At 40.6% G+C, this 18378-nt stretch overlaps 1 protein-coding gene across 1 annotated transcript; it reads left to right on the top strand.

The window, feature by feature from the left end:
* Positions 1-1743: 1743 nt before the first annotated feature.
* Positions 1744-7884, top strand: LOC104506664 (protein FAM76B-like). Its single transcript, XM_010147688.1, has 5 exons — positions 1744-1835; positions 2025-2105; positions 2779-2914; positions 6309-6410; positions 7054-7884. The coding sequence occupies exons 1-5, from the start codon at positions 1744-1746 to the stop codon at positions 7141-7143; spliced, it is 501 nt and encodes a 166-aa protein (XP_010145990.1). The 3' UTR covers positions 7144-7884.
* Positions 7885-18378: the final 10494 nt, after the last annotated feature.

The raw sequence follows: 18378 nt of genomic DNA, 5'->3' as shown, positions 1-18378 counted from the left end.
GAGCTTGGTGTTGTCAGCAAACTTGGAGAGGGTGCACTTGATGCCATCTGTCACTAATCTAATGAGGATGCTAAACAGTACAGGTTACAACACCGACCCCTGATTGAATGCCGCTTGTTACTCGTCTCCACTCAGACATTCCAAGAAGCTGGAATGATATTGGGAATGGGGAGAAGAGTAGTGCACGTACTTTCACTTAAAAAAAGAAAAATTATTCTTGTCAGGCATTTGAAGAAGAAAAATTATTCTTGTCATGCAGAGAGTTATTGTACTGTTCCTGTTCTCTCAAATCTCAGCTGAAAATCGGGTTACAACAAGCTAAATCTAATTGAACGCATGTTGCAGATATAGTAAGGATTAAATAAAAATAAGTTAGCTCTTTACTACAGAGTAGAGCTTATAATATACTCAGGGATTATAAAAGTAAGAATATCTCTATACAGATCACAGTGTTCCTGGTTGGGCACCTTTTTTCTGTGGGCTGCCCTAGGTCCATTGCTTCTCATCCAATACATAAACTCTCTTACCAGTCCATTTCAATTATTGTTAAGATGAGGCAATAGAAACAATGAGGTAGAAATACGGATTCATTAAACTGTTGTGAGTACAGTCATGTTCTTTCTACCATTCCTTCATCAATGGTGATTTTTATTTACTTTTGAAATTACTGTGTGCAAGGAAGTGGACAGATTGCCAGACGTGGGTACCACGAGGTTTGCTTTATTAACAGGTCGGTGTTGGGCCACCACTTCAGTGCATGGCAAAAGGCCCAAGATCTCGCACAGTTTATGTACTATTCTTTACCCATTACATAAAGTCTTTGTAAATCTCCACTTGACCTTTCAGTTCTCAAAAGTCATCATTTATTAAAGTCCATAATTTTCCCTTGTTGCAGCTGAATTCATCTTTTCTGGTTCCAATTTCTTGTTCCAGTTTTAGGGTCATCTTTGGGTCGCTGTCTTTTTAATCACTTCTACTAATTCCATCTTGCACAAATCTAAGACAGACTTCAGGAAGTACTATTAAAGGTTTAGCTAAATCAAGCAGTTTTTACCAATTAACTTCCTTTTGTCTAGCAAAGCACCTGTGCTTAATTAATCACTCTTTGTTGAAACTGTCTCTACATGATTAGCTTGACTGGGTTTTAAACCAGCTTTGGGTGGGTCTGTGCAAGAAGCAGGCTGAGAACAAACGTTCTAGGCCTGTTGAGCAGTTTGTCTGGTTGTAGCTGGTAACATATTATGAGGCAGCTATACTCTAAACACTTTACAAGACCCCAAACCCCATACCTGAAGCTGTACTAGAGACTGAAAAATTCTTTTACAACTGCAAACAAATCTTTAGACCTGAAGAGCAGTTACTTTCAGGGATCTAAAACTTAACTTTTCTCTTATGCCACCACATAAGCACCACTTCAGACAGTGTTCATGTTGCAGTATGGGAATCCCAGGAATGCTGCTTTAGGCCAGCTTGCTGACTACAAGATTAGCAGTGTAAAGTTCATAAAAATTGGGAGGTACCAGCAACAAGGTTTAGCCATCAGTCTGGAAGTCTACCTCTTGTGTCTTACAATGGTGTAAATATTGAGTCAAGAAATACTTTCGTAGTGTCTTGACATAGTAAATATGACTGATAATACAACTGTCCAACTGCAAATTCAGAACTGGTAACTTTCTTTTAAAAAAGAAGAGGGGGTGTGGATTCTTCTCAAGTACAGCTACTGTTCACATAAACTTAGAAATAATGGCATGTTTGGTCAGTGACCAAATACATTTCACGTATTTCAGAATCAGCAGTCTGAGTCCAGAACAAGATCAGGGACTATGGAAACAGAGGTAAATATGATACCATTTATTAATTTCCTTTTAATTTATCTTGCAGTTTGCATTTAAAGGACTTGTATTTCTGGCTAGTCTCTAGCATTCCAGCTAGGAGCATGAGTTAGTTATTTTACGTGTACCAAATGGTGATATTAGAGAGTTCTATAGTATGAGGCTTTAGGTTTACATTTTGTTTGATTTCAGCCATAAATCCTCTGCAGCTATTCAGAATGAAACTCCAAAGAAAAAACCCAAACTGGAATCCAAGCCATCAAATGGAGATAGGTAAAGTTATATTTTTGTAAAGCTGAGCCATTTCAACCAAATTAGAGTACTGACACGTGGCCAGTTGCTGCTTTTATTTTTATTTCTTTGGTCTGAAGAATGAGGGAGGCGAAACTGTTGTCCAGGCAGACAGGTTATTGGGTGGCATCTGAGTGCTGTCGGTCAACTAAATGACTTCATTAGCAGAAAACTGGCACTGTGTTCCTGCTTTTAAGCTGTTTGGGGCAAAATGAAATAAAACTTATGTACGAGGCAGGTATTGTCAATGGAACAGTGTTCCCTAACATCGGTATTTTGTCAATTGGATGCAGGGTTGAACCTGCTGCTTTAAGCTGACCTAGTATTTAGAGACGTTTTTAGATCTTAGTGTGAGACTGAATCTTTATTCTGTCTCTGGCCAAACAGTTGGAATAAAAGTAGAAGTGGCTGCTTCAGTCAAAAGGGTTATTTGTCCCCCTCAAAGCTAATACTTAATTATATTTCTGCAGGTGTATGTAATGTGTGCCATTAGTAAGGTAATGTGCCAGTTGCATCCATTGCTGTCAGGTACATACTTTTTTTGCATTAGTCCTTAAGGATGTTTGTGGAATTATTAATTATCCAATTTGAACTTTTAAAAAAGTTATTATTCTACTGATGTTGAAAATAACTTGGGGTTTTTTTTTATTTTTAGTAGCTCTATAAATCAGTCAGCAGACAGTGGAGGAACTGACAACTTTGTCCTCATAAGCCAGCTGAAAGAAGAAGTGATGTCGCTTAAACGCCTCCTGCAGCAAAGAGATCAAACTATTTTAGAAAAAGATAAAAAGGTAAAAGTTACACCTGCTTAATAAGATCTTTGCCATTTTGTTTTCTGTTTTGTAGATGCCTAACAAAAAATCAGATACAATTTTTTTATATAGCGACTAATCGGTTCTTACCATTTAAAGGACACATTTGGGACTTCTGTATCATGAATGATGGTAGGAAAGAGGAACTCATCTTACCTCATGTCAGCCATCTAGAAGCTAGCCACCTGGTTCACTGTTGCTCAGGCTGCATGCCACGGGTGAGGGATAAAATGCCAGGCAGTGGTTTGCAAGTTCTACCCGTTCTAAACAGAGTCATGGCAAAGACCCCAGCGTAGGCTGATGGGCACACGAGCTGGGAGGAGGAGGAAGAGTACTAACCATTCTGAGTTCAGCACAGTTTTTGTTTAGTTTTAAACTAAAGCATGAGTTGGTGTCCAAATTTACATGTACAGTGCATGCAGATGATTCTAAAAGCTCGGTAGCATATGTAGTGTAGGTTATGGAGTCTTGGTGTAGGTCAGAGACCAGAAGAAAAGCTTGGGTCAGAATGCCTGGCAGTCACCAAGTGTTAAGTGAAAGTCAGGCCCAAGTGGCTGCAGTGAGACTCATGCAAGAGTCACCCTTCAAACAACCTAATGACTGACAAGAAATAACTACAAATGCCTGCTTTGCTCTGCCTTTATTAGAGCTTATTTCTCTGCTCTGATGTAACCAGATGCTTTTAAGATGTGGTGACAGTGGCTCTAGAATGTCTGTTCAGGATTGAGTGGGTTATGAAATTTTATGAAACATAATTTTATTCTGTTTTCAAATAAAATTGTGATTATAGATGCACGGCGGCCTATCAAAACATTGATGGTTAAGAAAGGCTCATTGCTTCTGAAAGGAAAATGCTTCTACTTGTAAACCATAGTTCGGTATCTTCATTTCTACACTTGAATGGTGTTGTGTAAAGGATATTGAGTCTTTTTTTGTTGATATCACTGTTAGAATATATCTAGTGTTGGAAGTACTTGCTGTTTCAAGCCTGTAAGTGGTTAATGTGCAAGAGCTGAACAGTCTGTCATGGATTCTCTTTAGGTATTTTCTTCAAAGGACAGACATTAAGGCCCTGATCTCTCTCTTACAAAGCCAGTAGAAGATCATGAGTCAGTAGGAAGTTCACTTATCTCTTTTTATATTTGATCTGCTGGTTAAAGCTTACAAAAGGGTAGGTAAGGAGATGTTACCTACTTCTGTGTAACCACTGCAGTAACTTTTTTTGCACTGTCTCCATATGGAGAACATCTAGTAATTTTAATATCTCAGCTGCTAAAACCGTTTATTTGACCTCAGAGTACTTTGAACTTTGACTCCTTCAAGCATGAATACTGCCAGAATGTCACTTCCTTTCCTCAGCTGCTGCGTGGCTGAAAAATTTAAGATGTGCTGGGTAAAAGCCTGAGCCAGACCTGTTAAGATCGTGTCCCAAGATTTGTGTGAGCAGAGCGTTTGGACGGTTTGGAGTGCTCCAAAAAGAAAAACAACCTCTGACATGTATAACACATGGCAACAAAACCAGCTCAGTATAGCAGCTTTACAGACAATCCTCAGTCATCATTTCCTCTTCTGAGTCAGGATCTCAGCCGTGTTGTTACCAGTGCTTATTGGGTGCAGTACTAGCCTTGTTTCACTTGCTGGGCAGAATGCTAGTGAGACACCAAGACATTACCGTGGGGCCCTGAGACTTGATCATTAGGAAGGGGCCACAGTTTGCTGAATGTTCACAGGTAGTGTGTTTGCTCATCTAGTTGCATACTTCACTATGGTGCAATACTTCCTCTATTTTTTTTTAATGTTTAGTTTGTGGTATGTGGTTTTGTGCTGGAACCCCTGGAATTTACAGAGCTGTAAGTACACACCATGAGCAGCAGTCTGTGTACAGGGAGGTGTATGTCCTTATATCAAGATACCTGCACTTTATTTAGGACCATTTTGACTGTCAGTTGTTTTTTGAAATAACTTGTTTCACTACATGTGACTTGATACATACTGAGGGTGGTAATAGCAGTCTTGGTAGGCATTTTAGGACTCTCTGCTCTGGTTTGTTATAGTGGGGTTCTTTGCCAGCAGAGGGTTCATTTCCTGATAAATTCAGTTGATCACAGAATGGTTTGGGTTGGAAGGGACCTTCAAGACCATCCAGTTCCAACCCCCCTGCCATGGGCAGGGACACCTTCCACTAGACCAGGTTGCTCAAACCCTCATCCAGCCTGGCCTTGAACACTTCCAGGGATGGGGCATCCACAGCTTCTCTGGGCAACCTGTGCCAGTGCTTCACCACCCTCTCCATGAAGAACTTCTTCCTGATATCTAATCTAACCCTCCCCACTTTCAATTTAAACCCATTCCCCCTTGTCCTGTCACTACAGGCCCTTGTAAAAAGTCCCCCCCAGCTTCCTTGTAGCCCCTTCAGGTACTGGAAGGCTGCCATAAGGTCTCCCCAGAGCCTTCTCTCCTCCAGGCTGAACAAGCCCAACTCTCTCAGCCTGTCCCCATAGCAGAGGTGCTCCATCCCTCTGAGCATCTTCGTGGCCTCCTCTGGACTCGCTCCAACTGGTCTATATCCTTCTAATGTTGAGGAGAGAGGTTCAGAATAGCCAGGTGACTCTGGGATGCTTTGTGGAACTAAACTTTTCAAGGAAGTGGTTCCTAAAACCTCTGGGTCCGTATACAGCAGTTAGTAGTTCACCCAGCTGCACGTGCTTCCAGAAGCAGCGGTCCGCTGCATGGATAGAAGCACATATCACAGTTTAGAAGCACGTGCCCTAGTCTGTGTCATCTGGATCTCTGCCTGTCTCAGGAGAGGTGCAATGACAGCAACACTCACCATACACTCAGAATTAAATCATAAGCCAAGTCATTATAATTAGACATTTCTGATAACACAGTTTAATTCCTGTTGTTCTGGGTCAAGAAGCCATGAAACTCTGGAACGTGTACTGTGGTTTAGGACAAATCATAGCATAAAAGCACACAAGGGAATCCTTTCTGTTGTCTTTGTATGGAAGACTTCTCACCTGTTAGCATACCGTATAGCGGGAGAGGCATAACTGGAAACTGTGATAAGTATCTCACAGCTGAAAGAACAGCTAAGATTATAAATAATTAATCTTGTATTTAAATAATTTTGTTGAGGATTAACCTTCTTTAAACATATTGTTCACTCAGGATTTTGTATATTTAAGTACAGTTGTTTTCAAATAGAGGTACTTATTTTCAAACTACTTTTGACGTGCTGAGCTGTCGATACTACAGTAGTAAATAAACAGTGTTTCCTGAGATTTCTGAGACTCCCATGAAGATATCCCAGGTTGATTAGAAGGTGTGTACTGTAGCAGTGCAAGTAATCTTCATACCATTCGTGTTTCAGTTGACAGAACTGAAGGCAGACTTCCAGTACCAGGAGTCTAACTTGAGGACGAAGATGAATAGTATGGAGAAAGCTCACAAGGAAACTGTGGAACAGTTGCAGGTGAGAAATGGCATCTCAGCCCTTAAGAAATACTTCAGATGGAATTATGTATAAATTGTTCTCTCACAGCAATGAAATAGTACCAAGTTCTTGAATAGTCATTACCGCATTCAACTTCAGATGCATTGTGCAGCAGTTCTGCAGTCACAGACCATCTCCATATGAATGGAGCTCACTGTAAGAATTGCTTTCTGACTTTAGAGGTAGAGGCTTATCTTAACGTTGATTTCTCAAAGGTGATGTTATTTTTTTGTGTCTGTTCTCTGACATTTAATCAGTTGTCAGCGTGCTGTTGGTCTGATTCAACAGCTCAGCGTAACACAATTGACGGTTAAATGTCTCTTGTTAAAGCATCTGCTTTATCAGGAGGAAACCTGAATTAGGTGCCTTGTAAATCACAGACTGAGCAGATACTCAGTTTTGCAATACAGGAAATGTGGTTACGTTTTCTGTTAAAGATGGAATATGTGCACCAGAAAGCGTATACAAATCTTCCAAAAGTGAGCATTATCATCTTTGAATATTCTCAGCATGTACATTTTGAGAGTTTGTTTCATAAATGCAGTGGGAAATGAGTGCATGACACCAACTATCTGAGAGGTTTCAGTAATTGATAAAACTTCTTTTTTATCTGTATTTGCAGGCCAAAAACAGAGAACTGCTCAAACAGGTTGCAGCATTGTCAAAGGGTAAAAAATTTGATAAAAGTGGGAGTATACTAACGTCTCCTTGAGGAACTGGCTATTCATGGGGTTTGCTACTCAATGTAAATTTGAGTAATTCTGTGAAGCCCTTAAAATCCTGTGTAGTGGAAAAAATATTTTTGCACACCAGATGAGTTGGCATGTTTCCTACACGTTTTTATAATTAAGATGCAGCTTTTTTTAGTTACTGTTCAGATGAAATACTTCAACTGGCTTGAAGAATGTTTTTATTTTTTTGATATTGGAAACTTTTTGCCAGCAATAGTATTAAAACGATGGCATAGAGAACATGGCAGTGCTCTCTCTAAAAGGACAACATGCAATAACAAACTAGGTGTACTTTTTACGAAGCAGCGACTGAGTCTTTTAAACTACACTGATGTCAGCCAAAAGTTTATGAATCTGCGGTGACACCGAACACTGGTTTCTGGCAACTGTTCTTTCACTTTGTATCAAAATATAAATTTAGAACGGAAATCATGGTGCTCTCAAGTGAAACTAAAAATAAGGCATATATGTATGTGTAAATACAACTGTAATGGTTATATTCTTAGTTATAACAAGTAATTAGTGGTTTACATTCTTGTGATAGGGATTGACCGAAAGATTATCTATTGTACAGTAACAGAGGCAGTGTGGTTTTTGTAAGATTTACTGTAGATTTTTTCTTGCAAGTGCCTTTCTCCAACTGTTTATTTATAGGAATGTTGGTATTTTGTACATAAGGTTTTTATGTTTTAAGATCATGTTTAATAAATGTTTTATGTAAATATAAATGTGTGTACAGAGAAATCTGAAACGGAGGTCGAAGTGGCTAGTGCAGTGCTTGAAGCAGCATTAAAAGCTAGCTCATTGATGGACAGTGAGTATTGGCGTTAGAGAACCTTCGTAGCTTGTGTCTCTGTGGTGTAGAATTTTGTTAGTGCTGCTCATGCCAAACACTTCCTGAACAACAAAAAAAACCCCACAAAATGGTTTTTGCCACACTGGAATTTAGTGGTTTGTTTATATATATTTTTTTCCCATTTGGCACAGCGCTAATTTTAATTCCGTAGCAGACATTGTACTCCCAATGTTACATCCTTAATTCGTGATAGACCCTCAAAGCTTTACAAAAAGGTGTTCCCCACTGTCTGATTTCATGTACTTAGTTGTGACTTACGGTGATGATTCTTAATGAATTGCAAGATTCTCATCCCCTGGTAAAATATACAATGACCAAAAAAAAAAAAAAATAGCCAATACTAATGGTCTTAAAATTAAGGGAGTGGATGTGGTGTCAAAGGGTGGGTTTTTTAATGTTTTGGGTAGATTTTGATTCTAAATGACATCAGTTTAACTTTAGCTCTGCTTCTAATGGACATTAGTCATATATTAAACAAAATTGGGTATACCCCAAGGTCTGTGTTCAGGAAACGGAGTTAATGAATGAGCAGGAAGTGAGGTGGGCTTATGTCAGTGAAAGCTGAGTTCAGCTCTGGGTACTGATTGGTGACTGCTGATATTTCAGTAAGCTTAATTGTGTAGAACAAGCCACGCACCTCTCAAAGAACTAAAAGCTGTTGGCTGTCCACCCAGGTGCTGAGCTGTGAACACCTTTTCAGTAGTTTTGACAAGTTCCTGGGGTTTCAGACTATGGGATAGTTTGCAAAAATCAAGCGAGCTGGTTTCACGTGGTATAGGTGTATTTTTATACCTTGAGGTCAGCTTTGTACGTTCAGAAATGCACTTCTTTAAACTTGCTAAATGCTAACTTGCTAGAATGCTGCTATCCTTTGGGTATGTTGGGGTTTGGTTTTAATAAACAAATTTATGACTTTAAGTCAGAGTTAGTATTTTCTACATTTTTTTTTCCAGTTGAATGGTGACCCATGTTTGGTGAAATAGGTTTTAAAACAGAAATGCATAGCAAATTGAAATGTTTGAATTAAGATCACCTAATGATATTTTAAGGATATTTTAAAGGAACAAACTTAAATTCTATATTAGAAGTAACTGAGTTTATAAATCCCAGTCAAAAAAAAAATAGTTATGTGCTTCACAGTATTTAGTTCTAATGGAATACCTGTGGGTTACTTTTGTAATGTGTCCCTGCCCATGGCAGGGGGGTTGGAACTGGATGGTCTTTAAGGTCCCTTCCAACCCAAACCCTTCTGTGATTCTATGATAATCTCATTTTTAACATGAATTTTTTAAAGTTGTGAACTAGCCAACTGAATCCCAGTCCTGAAAATAGTGTCCTGGAGCCGTAGATTATTGACATAATAAACTGATGTTCTTTAAACGTGGATCTGCGAGGAGATTGTTGTACTGTATTGTGCTTTTTAGCCTGTTTCCGGATGTTGATTAGCATTGACCAGTAACGGCCGTTTTGGCTCAAGTTATTTATGTGTTTGAAGCCTGTGAATATTGCGGCCCCCTTTAGGTAGTATGTCTGAATACACGTTCTGCGGTGAAGCTGTTCAGCTGTCCACTTGTATAGACTGTTGAAATACTGTACTGGCACACATCTGACCGTTGACATTTTGTACCTTTTCTAAATGCAATGTTTCACAATAAAATCTTGTCAAAACGTTAATCTGTCCTTTCAAAATTATTCAAAAATTCCTATTTCTGTTAATCCTCCACACAGTGTCACTCACTAAAAGTCTGTCACCAGAAAAAAAAGGCAGAATTTAATGTGTGTATTTAGATTTCTGGGAAGATTAGATCATAGAATCATAGAATGGTTTGGGTTGGAAGGGACCTTAAAGATCATCCAGTTCCAACCCCCCTGCCATGGGCAGGGACACCTTCCACTAGACCAGGTTGCTCAAAGCCTCATCCAGCCTGGCCTTGAACACTTCCAGGGATGGGGCATCCACAGCTTCTCTGGGCAACCTGTGCCAGTGCCTCACCACCCTCTCCGTGAAGAACTTCTTCCTGATATCTAATCTAAACCTCCCCACTTTCAATTTAAACCCGTTACCCCTTGTCCTGTCACTACAGGCCCTTGTAAAAAGTCCCCCCCAGCTTCCTTGTAGGCCCCTTCAGGTACTGGAAGGCTGCTAGATGTGTTGGGCTGTCTACAGATTGTAACAGATTAGAGCTTCAGATTAATTTCTCTCAAAACAATATTTTGCTTTTCTACAACAGGATTATAATACATAGAAAATTTTCTTGTCAAGAAGAAAAAAACTTAGGCTTTAAGTGAAATCTAGTGACATTTACTAAAGCCTTTAATGGGCTTTTTATATTCTGATTCACGTCGGCACTCAAGTTTAAAAGTACCTGAATTTCAGTCTGTTAACCATAAGGTTGTTTTTACTTTACGTACGTGTGTACAAGTTCAGTGATTCTAATGGGTAATGCCGTGTCCGTTCCCAGGTTGTGTCTGCACCACCCGGCTATCAGTTCTGCTGTTCAGAGCACTTGTGCCGCAAGTTGTAGATCTCCTTTTGTGTTTCCCTCAGCGCTCAGTCCTCATCTTTCTGTAAGCCAACGAGAGTAAGACTCCGTGCTTTCTGGTTGAGGCAGTTCTCTAGAAGGGGAGAATCTGAGTTTGAGCCTCACTCTGAAAGCAGTGTGTATTTTATATTAGATATAATAAGGAATAACAGGCTATTCTGAGATTGAATTGTTCTTGGCCTCCTTTTATTGGGTATTTGCAGTGGCGTGGTTCCAGCCGATTACTTTTTTAAGCTTAGAGCAAGGGAAAACTGTGTGTGGTACCTGGTTTAGACACGGCTTGTGTGACACATGCAAACCCCGTATAACTGGCCATGTAACTCTGAAACAGATTTACACCGTTTGAAGCAAATTTCCTTCAAGATGTAAATTGCTATAACCTGTGTGTGGGCAATCAGGCTGTTCCAGCAGCTTCAGAAACTCTGAATCCCCACTGATTAAGTTTACGACTGCAAAATCTACTCTTAAGATTTTTAAATGGAGCTAAGGCTGTACTCGTCACTTTTGTGCCTGCAAATGAGTTACTAAATTATCGGTTCAGTTGAAAATACTGCTGCAAAGGTACATTTTCTCATATATTGTGTGCACTTTCTTTAGCCTTCCCCATGGAAAAGGTGTTGATACATAGAATTACTTCTGTTGAATGCCACAGAAGTAGGGGGAATGGGGCAAGGAGATTATTGAGGTGGAAAGAGATGTTTGAGGTGCTTCCTGTGGTGGAGGTGTAAAGGCTAATGGGGAAGAGAAACCTCGCGGTACCATGTTACTTGTTTAAGTGATGTACTGAATCGCATGGTTGGGGTTTTTTTTCCAAGGCAGATATTATCTGTATATGTTTAAAAATAGCAACTTTTAAAGGTAAAACGCAGCATTGCTTAAGGGAGTTTTTTGTGTTTATTTTCATGATTATTAGAGTCCAAATCTGAGAAAAGAACAGAAGAAACAGCGTAAATACATCAAAATATAAAGGTACGCAATGTAAAATCCACCTTATAAGAAGTAAGTCTTGGAGTTTAGGCCTAGAAAAAATGGGTAAAAGTGTAACAGTACCATGTGGCCTTGCTGCAGCTGGGTGATGGTGCAGGTTTGACACAGGACTTGAACTTTCTGTCTGTTCATAGACAATAGACAGAAGTTGGCCTTGAGGATATGTCACTGGTGAATCGTTGACGTTTTCTCTTGCTTTAACCCAAACAGAAAGCAAGTCTGGATCTGCCCATTTACCTTCAAAAATGTTCGTTATAGTATGCTGGCCCTGTTCTAACCGGCCTTGCTCCTGGGAATTTCTCCTCAGCATTTTCCCCTTCGTTGGGTAAGGGTAACTTTGCATTTTGACTGAAGGGGTTAAGTACCACAGATGCTGATGTGCAACAGGAGGCAGGTGAAAGGAGGGGCTTGTTTGGAGAGTAGATTTTCCTTCTGCTAAGGCTCTCTGACCTTTGGAGCACTTGGATAAGTTCATTTATATTTAATTGTCAGTTGGAACATAGACATTGCAGCTTCTGAAGAATACCGAAGGCTGAAGATAAACCTGCATCATCTTTTGGTACAAAAGGACAGTCTTAGAGGCATAAGGAAAAACTGCTTCTATAGGGACTTGGTTTGATTGCAGAAGGCTTGTGGACAAACAGAAATGAATGGCACTAACAGATAGGTCAGAGTTGCTCTGGACCATGGCGATCTTTTCACAGCTTGGGTGACAGGATGTGATGTGTTCCTGCTGCGGCAGGTATTAGAATTTGCAGCCCAAGTTCATTTTTAGTTCCAGTTGTAAATCCAGCTGCCTCCTTTTTTTCGTAACTTAGAGCAATTGACTTCAAACTGAATGCTGAAAACCTGGACATGTTTTCTCTTATTTGAATCGTAGAATCATGGAATGGTTTGGCTTGGAAGGGACCTTAAAGACCATCCAGTTCCAACCCCCCTGCCATGGGCAGGGACACCTTCCACTAGACCAGGTTGCTCAAAGCCTCATCCAGCCTGGCCTGGAACGCTTCCAGGGATGGGGCATCCACAGCTTCTCTGGGCAACCTGTTCCAGTGCCTCACCACCTTCTCAGTGAAGAACTTCTTCCTGATATCCAATCTAAACCTCCCCACTTTCAATTTAAACCTGTTACCCCTTGTCCTGTCACTACAGGCCCTTGTAAAAAGTCCCCTCCCAGCTTCCTTGTAGCCCCTTCAGGTACTGGAAGGTGCTATAAGGTCTCCCCGGAGCCTTCTCTTCTCCAGGCTGAACACGCCCAACTCTCTCAGCCTGTCCCCATAGCAGAGGTGCTCCAGCCCTCTGAGCATCTTCGTGGCTTCCTCTGGACTCTCTCCCACTGTTCAATACCCTTCTGATGTTGTGGATTCCACAGCTGGACACAGAACTCCAGGTGGGGTCTCACAAGAGCAGAGGAGATGGGGAAGCATACCTTCCCTCGACCTGCTGGCCACGCTGCTCTGGATATGGCCCAGCATGTATTAAAACATAAATGTATTAGAGCGTAAAAAAACTTCAAAAAAGGGCAGAGTTCTAAGTCTGTAATTGCTAGAATAACTTAAATCACTGCTGAAAGGCTACTACATTAGTCTAGTTAGTTTACTTCACTGACACAGTCTAGTAGTGCTCATGCACCCTGTTGCGGTGCTGTTGTTGCACATGTTACTAAATGCAGCTGGGAACAGTAATTTCAATCATTCCTTCAGGATCTACGCAAATCTGCTAGTCACCTGCATGATTTGGGGTTCAGCATCCATTCAGGTTTCCTTAGTGCAAGATACCTTTATGTCTTGTAGCAATAATGTCCACATGAGCTTGTGAGTGAGCGCTCGATTGTGCCTCTTCCTGGAAAGGCATGAGATTATCTTGTGTAAATATAACCCAAACTGTCTTGCAAGATGCAGTTGCAACTCAATTCCTGCATTCTTTGGTTGAGGATACTTCAGTATCTCTCCTGTCATAAATCTGTTCCACTTTTTAGGGTGCTTTTTCCTCATTTTGCATTAAAGGTAATGATATACGAAGATTTTTTTTTTAAAGCAAACATACCTTTGGATCTTGTTTCCCAAAAGTGATGTAATGAACCTCTTCCCTTACTTCCTAAATGCTAAATTTAGTAAAGAAACTAAACAGGAATGGTTGCCTACATGAGTTTAGCCACTAGATGCCGCTTAAAGCACACGGTTTCTCAGAAGTACATGGTTGCAAGTGCCTGCTGCCCACCACCCAGCATGAACAGCAGAGCTGTGTTCCTGTTCAAACACAATGCTGGTGCTAAAATGAGAATATCCTAAATCCTGAAGTAGTTGTACTTTTGACTGTGTTTTAGAAAACGTGAAATATCTGTTGGAAAGTTAAACAGGGTGTCATTAAGCTTATTTACTACAGGCAAATATTAAAATATATATATTTGGAACTATATTATGTTTTGTCAGATTGCTTTATTTCAAGAAAGAAATATCCACCTTTTATAGGCTAGGAGGCTTCTCCATGGGATAATGCGACTTGACTGCTGTCACACTGAAGACATTGTTAGAACTGAAAATGGACTCCAGGACTCTCCAAGTAATGTGCAGACTGAGTGTCTTTTCCTTTGAAGGAGCTGCCATGGATAAGTGAGTCTTACTTAGTCGCCAGAGGTGTGTGGAATTACACATGATTTGTAGAAATAGTTAGCTGACTCAGCATCTGAGCCTTAGAAACCATTATTAAATGTAACTGATTTATTCATAGTATGGATCGTAATAAGAAAGTGAGAAGAATATACTTTTGGCTTGGAAAAATAAGGTTTAACACCTGCTATTTTCCTCTTCCTTTGAGTTTGATGCACTACCAATACAGATTTTTCCCAGTCTGTTAGTAGATGTATTTGAAACCTTGTGACTTGCTGGTGACAGAGTTCTCACCGTTTAAACATTCAGGCTGGTTTTGACAAGTCTTGGGTTCAAAAAGACGTAATTGTAGTAAAGGGGAAAAGTGTTTTCATTCGTATACTCTGTAGCCATTGTGTGTGTTGTAGTTCTGTGTTGGGTGAGCAATGTTGCCCAGAGAAGCTGTGGATGCCCCATCCCTGGGAGTGTTCCAGGCCAGGCTGGATGAGGCTTTGAGCAACCTGGTCTAGTGGAAGGTGTCCCTGCCCATGGCAGGGGGGTTGGAACTAGATGGTCTTTAAGGTCCCTTCCAACCCAAACCATTCCATGATTCTATGATAATGTTAAGGGGGAAGACCAGGGAACCACAGACTTGGTATAAGAGAGACACAGAATTGCTGGAGAGTGAAGGGCCACGAGGATGATGAAGGGACTGGAGCATCTCCCCTGTGAGGAGAGGCTGAGAGAGCTGGGACTCTTTAGCCCAGAGAAGGAGGGCTCAGGGGGATCTGATCAAAGTGTATAAACACCTGAAGGGAGGGTGCAAAGAGGAAGGAGCCAGGCTCTTTTTGGTGATACCCAGTGTCAGGACCAGAGGTCATGGGCACAAACAAACACAGGAGGATCCCTCTGTACATCAGGAAACACTTTTTTACTGTGAGGGTGGAGAAGCTCTGGCACAGGTTACCCACAGAGGTTGTGGATGTGGAGTCTCCATCCTTGGAGATACTCAGAAGCCATCTGGACATGGTGCTGGGCAACCAGCTCTCGGTGCCTTGCTGTAGGAGGTGGGTTGGACCAGATGACCTCCAGATGTCCCTGCCAACCTCAACTGTACTATGACTCTGAAACCTGAACAGGGCAAACATCTTTTCCGTCATCTCTTAAAATACAGTATTTTGTTATGAAAAAGATAGGTAATGAGGTTTTCAATTTTCCCCTCACTGTTTAGTTATTGGAATAGAACAGAAAAAAACCCCAGCAGTGTTTGTAATTCAAGTTCACCTGTTAGGCAGAGTGCTGCATTAGTGAAACGTTTCAAATCAAGTGGATGAGTGTTACATAATCATCGGGAGAGTTTGCTGAGTTTGTAAAATAAATGAAGAAGCATTTCTATATGCTATTTTTGGTAGCAAATTTCAAGTAAACATAGCAGGGAGAAGTAACTTCCTATCTACTCCTTTCCTGTTAATCTGTTGCCAGCATGATAAAATTCTTATACTATGCACAATCAGAAAAGGTCTGTTTGAAAATAGTAAAGTTCCCAAGAGTGCTTATCTTGCTGTCCAAAACTTTAAAGCTTTTTTGCATTATATTTTTAATAGAATCATAGAATCACAGAATGGTTTGGGTTGGAAGGGCCCTTAAAGACCATCTAGTTCCAACCCCCCTGCCATGGGCAGGGACACCTTCCGCTAGACCAGGTTGCTCAAAGCCTCATCCAGCCTGGCCTTGAAGACATCCAGGGATGGGGCATCCACAACATCTCTGGGCAACCTGTGCCAGTGCTTCACCACCCTCTCTGGGAAGAACTTCTTCCTGGTATCTAATCTAAATCTCCCCACTGTCAATTTAAACCCGTTACCCCCTGTCCTGTCACTACAGACCCTTGCAAAAAGTCCCCCACCAGTATGTTAATGTTCAGTAACAACACTGTAAATAGGTTTGGTATGAAGCGTGTAGGACATCAGGAATATGTATATTTTTGTGGTGTTTTCCCTTTATCCCTAGCCATGCGTCTTACCTTTTATGAAATGCGTATGGTTGAAGTAGTGTTGTGTATCGCATTCAGTCTGTATCCCTTGTTTTCAGTAAATCTCCAAAGGCTGTGCTTGTTTTAAAACAACTTCTGTTTTCTCTAAAGGAGTTTTTGGATCAGGGCTTGCATATTATTTTAAGCTTATTTTGCATTTGCATCAAAATTTTAAGTCCTGTGAGTCAGAAAATCAGTATTTTGGAACTGTTGGGGTTTATTATGTATTTATACACAGTATTTATATTATTATGTATTTTTAGTCTATACATTCAGTTAAAAAAGCAAACTCCAAGTGCAGACTAGGTCCCCACTTCTTTCCCTGTGTCAGGAGAATAGAGTCCTGCAGTTAAATGAGGAATATAATTTTCCCCCTGTTTTGTTGCTCTGACACGAACAGATGCATTTTTTTTCCCTGAAAAGTATCTTTGCAAGCACTCACAGAACATTATTCCTGAGTGAAAATACAGGCAAACAGAAATGGTAGCAAAAATCAGGTAGCATCTTAATCCATTTATAATGCTGTCATACTGAATGTTTTAAGTTGAGTAAACTAGGTGATAGTGGAAATAAAAGAGAATTAATCCAGATCATTTTGAAAAGCAGTAAATAGAAATGTTATGGTGATTCAGAGTGCACTCATAAACTTGGTTCTACTGTCAAGATTGCTATCAGGCTGATAAACACTTTTTATCTCATAAAACCAAAAAATGAGTATGTTTTACAAAACAGCAAAACAATGTGTTTATCATTCTTGGACGCAGATCTGTTAGGAACACAGATATTGATATATGATTTACCAGAATAGTGTTGGAGCTTATAAAACCATTAATTTATCTAGTCTGAAAATCTCTCTGCTACTAGAGTAGAACGTGAAAGAATTGTTTTGGTAGTTGATACAAAACAGCCTCTTGACAGATAAGTTTTCTTTTTAACCCCATTCTAAGTTTTCCTGTAGCCTAGTTGCCGTTTATTAAATCTTACTGACATTGTAATCTCAGTTGCATTTTGTAGCAAAAGGTTCCATAAGTTAATCAGTTTGATCACAATTTCTGTGATGTTCTCTCTTAGGTAATACATTTACTGGCTTAGGATTGAAAAGCTGTAACCTGGCCCTCCAGGATCAGCGTATTCAGAGATTCTCCTAGCATTTTTGTTTAATTAAACTACTTTGTTGCTAATTAACACCATTGACTTTCCCTTTTTGCAGTAAGATTTGTTCTTCCAGGAGTCAATAGGTTAGTCACTGTGCATATGAACAAAAAGGGCCCATCAGCTCCTTAATGTAAAATACACTTCCATTGTCTGACTCTTTTTCCAGTGCTATTTTTTACCAACAGTAAAAATCCCCAGTTTTGGGTGCAGGTGAAAGACGTATTCTGGCCGTCCCTGGAGTGACTCTACTCTCCAGTTCATCCCACCCACTAAGCCCACGTCCACCTACAGTCATTCTCCAGGAGGCCAGCAGAGGTTGTAAGATGTCAAGCCACCACGTTACTTCATGAGAAAGGGTGAATAGGGATCCTGCTGTAATGAGGAGGGGTGAACAGACCCGTGTCCCCATGCCTACTTGGTGGTAAGAAGATGCTCTGTAGCAGTGGTTCCCAGCATAAGGTCTAGAGCCCCATGGTCATAATTAAGTAGTTTGGGGCTAATCTGCAAAAGTGTGGTGCCTTTGCCATGTTTCCCATTACCCATTTGTTAGTGAGTGTATGTAGCAGAGTGTACAAAGTCTTAATGATTGACAGCGCTCCAAAATCCAGGAAATTTGGAAGTACTGCTTCAGAAAGGGCTCGGTTTTCTTAAGCGTGGGATAGGGAGTTAGAATTGCTGGGCACTCCTCCTGGTGAGGATTTTCTCCCTTGGTCCCTTTGTCCCTTGAAAGGGTGTTAAAAGGAATGCTGTCAACCTAACAGCAACCGCTTGCTGATGGACAGTCGGAAGATGGAAGCTTTGAGGGAGCAACTCTGTGAGGCTCATTGGAGACGAAAGAGGCAATGGAGATGGTAGACCCCTGAGGGGGAGAGCAGACTTTGTTCAAATTACGTCTTCATTAGCCGGTTAACATCAAGTCGAGATGTTTTCAATGACCAGTTCTACCAAAACAGACTAAACATCTCTAGCATGTTCTTAAGGCTGTTCGTGCCGCCCAGCTTAGGACAGCCAGTCAACTTACCAGATTCTTCTAGTGAGCAATTTAGAGTGAAAAA

Source organism: Eurypyga helias, unplaced genomic scaffold (genome assembly GCF_000690775.1).
Source record: "Eurypyga helias isolate BGI_N326 unplaced genomic scaffold, ASM69077v1 scaffold13902, whole genome shotgun sequence".
Lineage (NCBI taxonomy): Eukaryota > Metazoa > Chordata > Aves > Eurypygiformes > Eurypygidae > Eurypyga > Eurypyga helias.
This window is presented reverse-complemented; position numbering and strand designations above follow the sequence as displayed.

Bases quoted from the DNA above. Each gene is read 5' to 3' on its own strand.
- LOC104506664 (XM_010147688.1), top strand. From the start codon at position 1,744: ATGGCATGTTTGGTCAGTGACCAAATACATTTCACGTATTTCAGAATC. The intron at 2,106-2,778 runs GTAAAGTTATAT...TTTTATTTTTAG, and splicing joins AAGCCATCAAATGGAGATAG to TAGCTCTATAAATCAGTCAG. The intron at 6,411-7,053 runs GTGAGAAATGGC...CTGTATTTGCAG, and splicing joins AAACTGTGGAACAGTTGCAG to GCCAAAAACAGAGAACTGCT.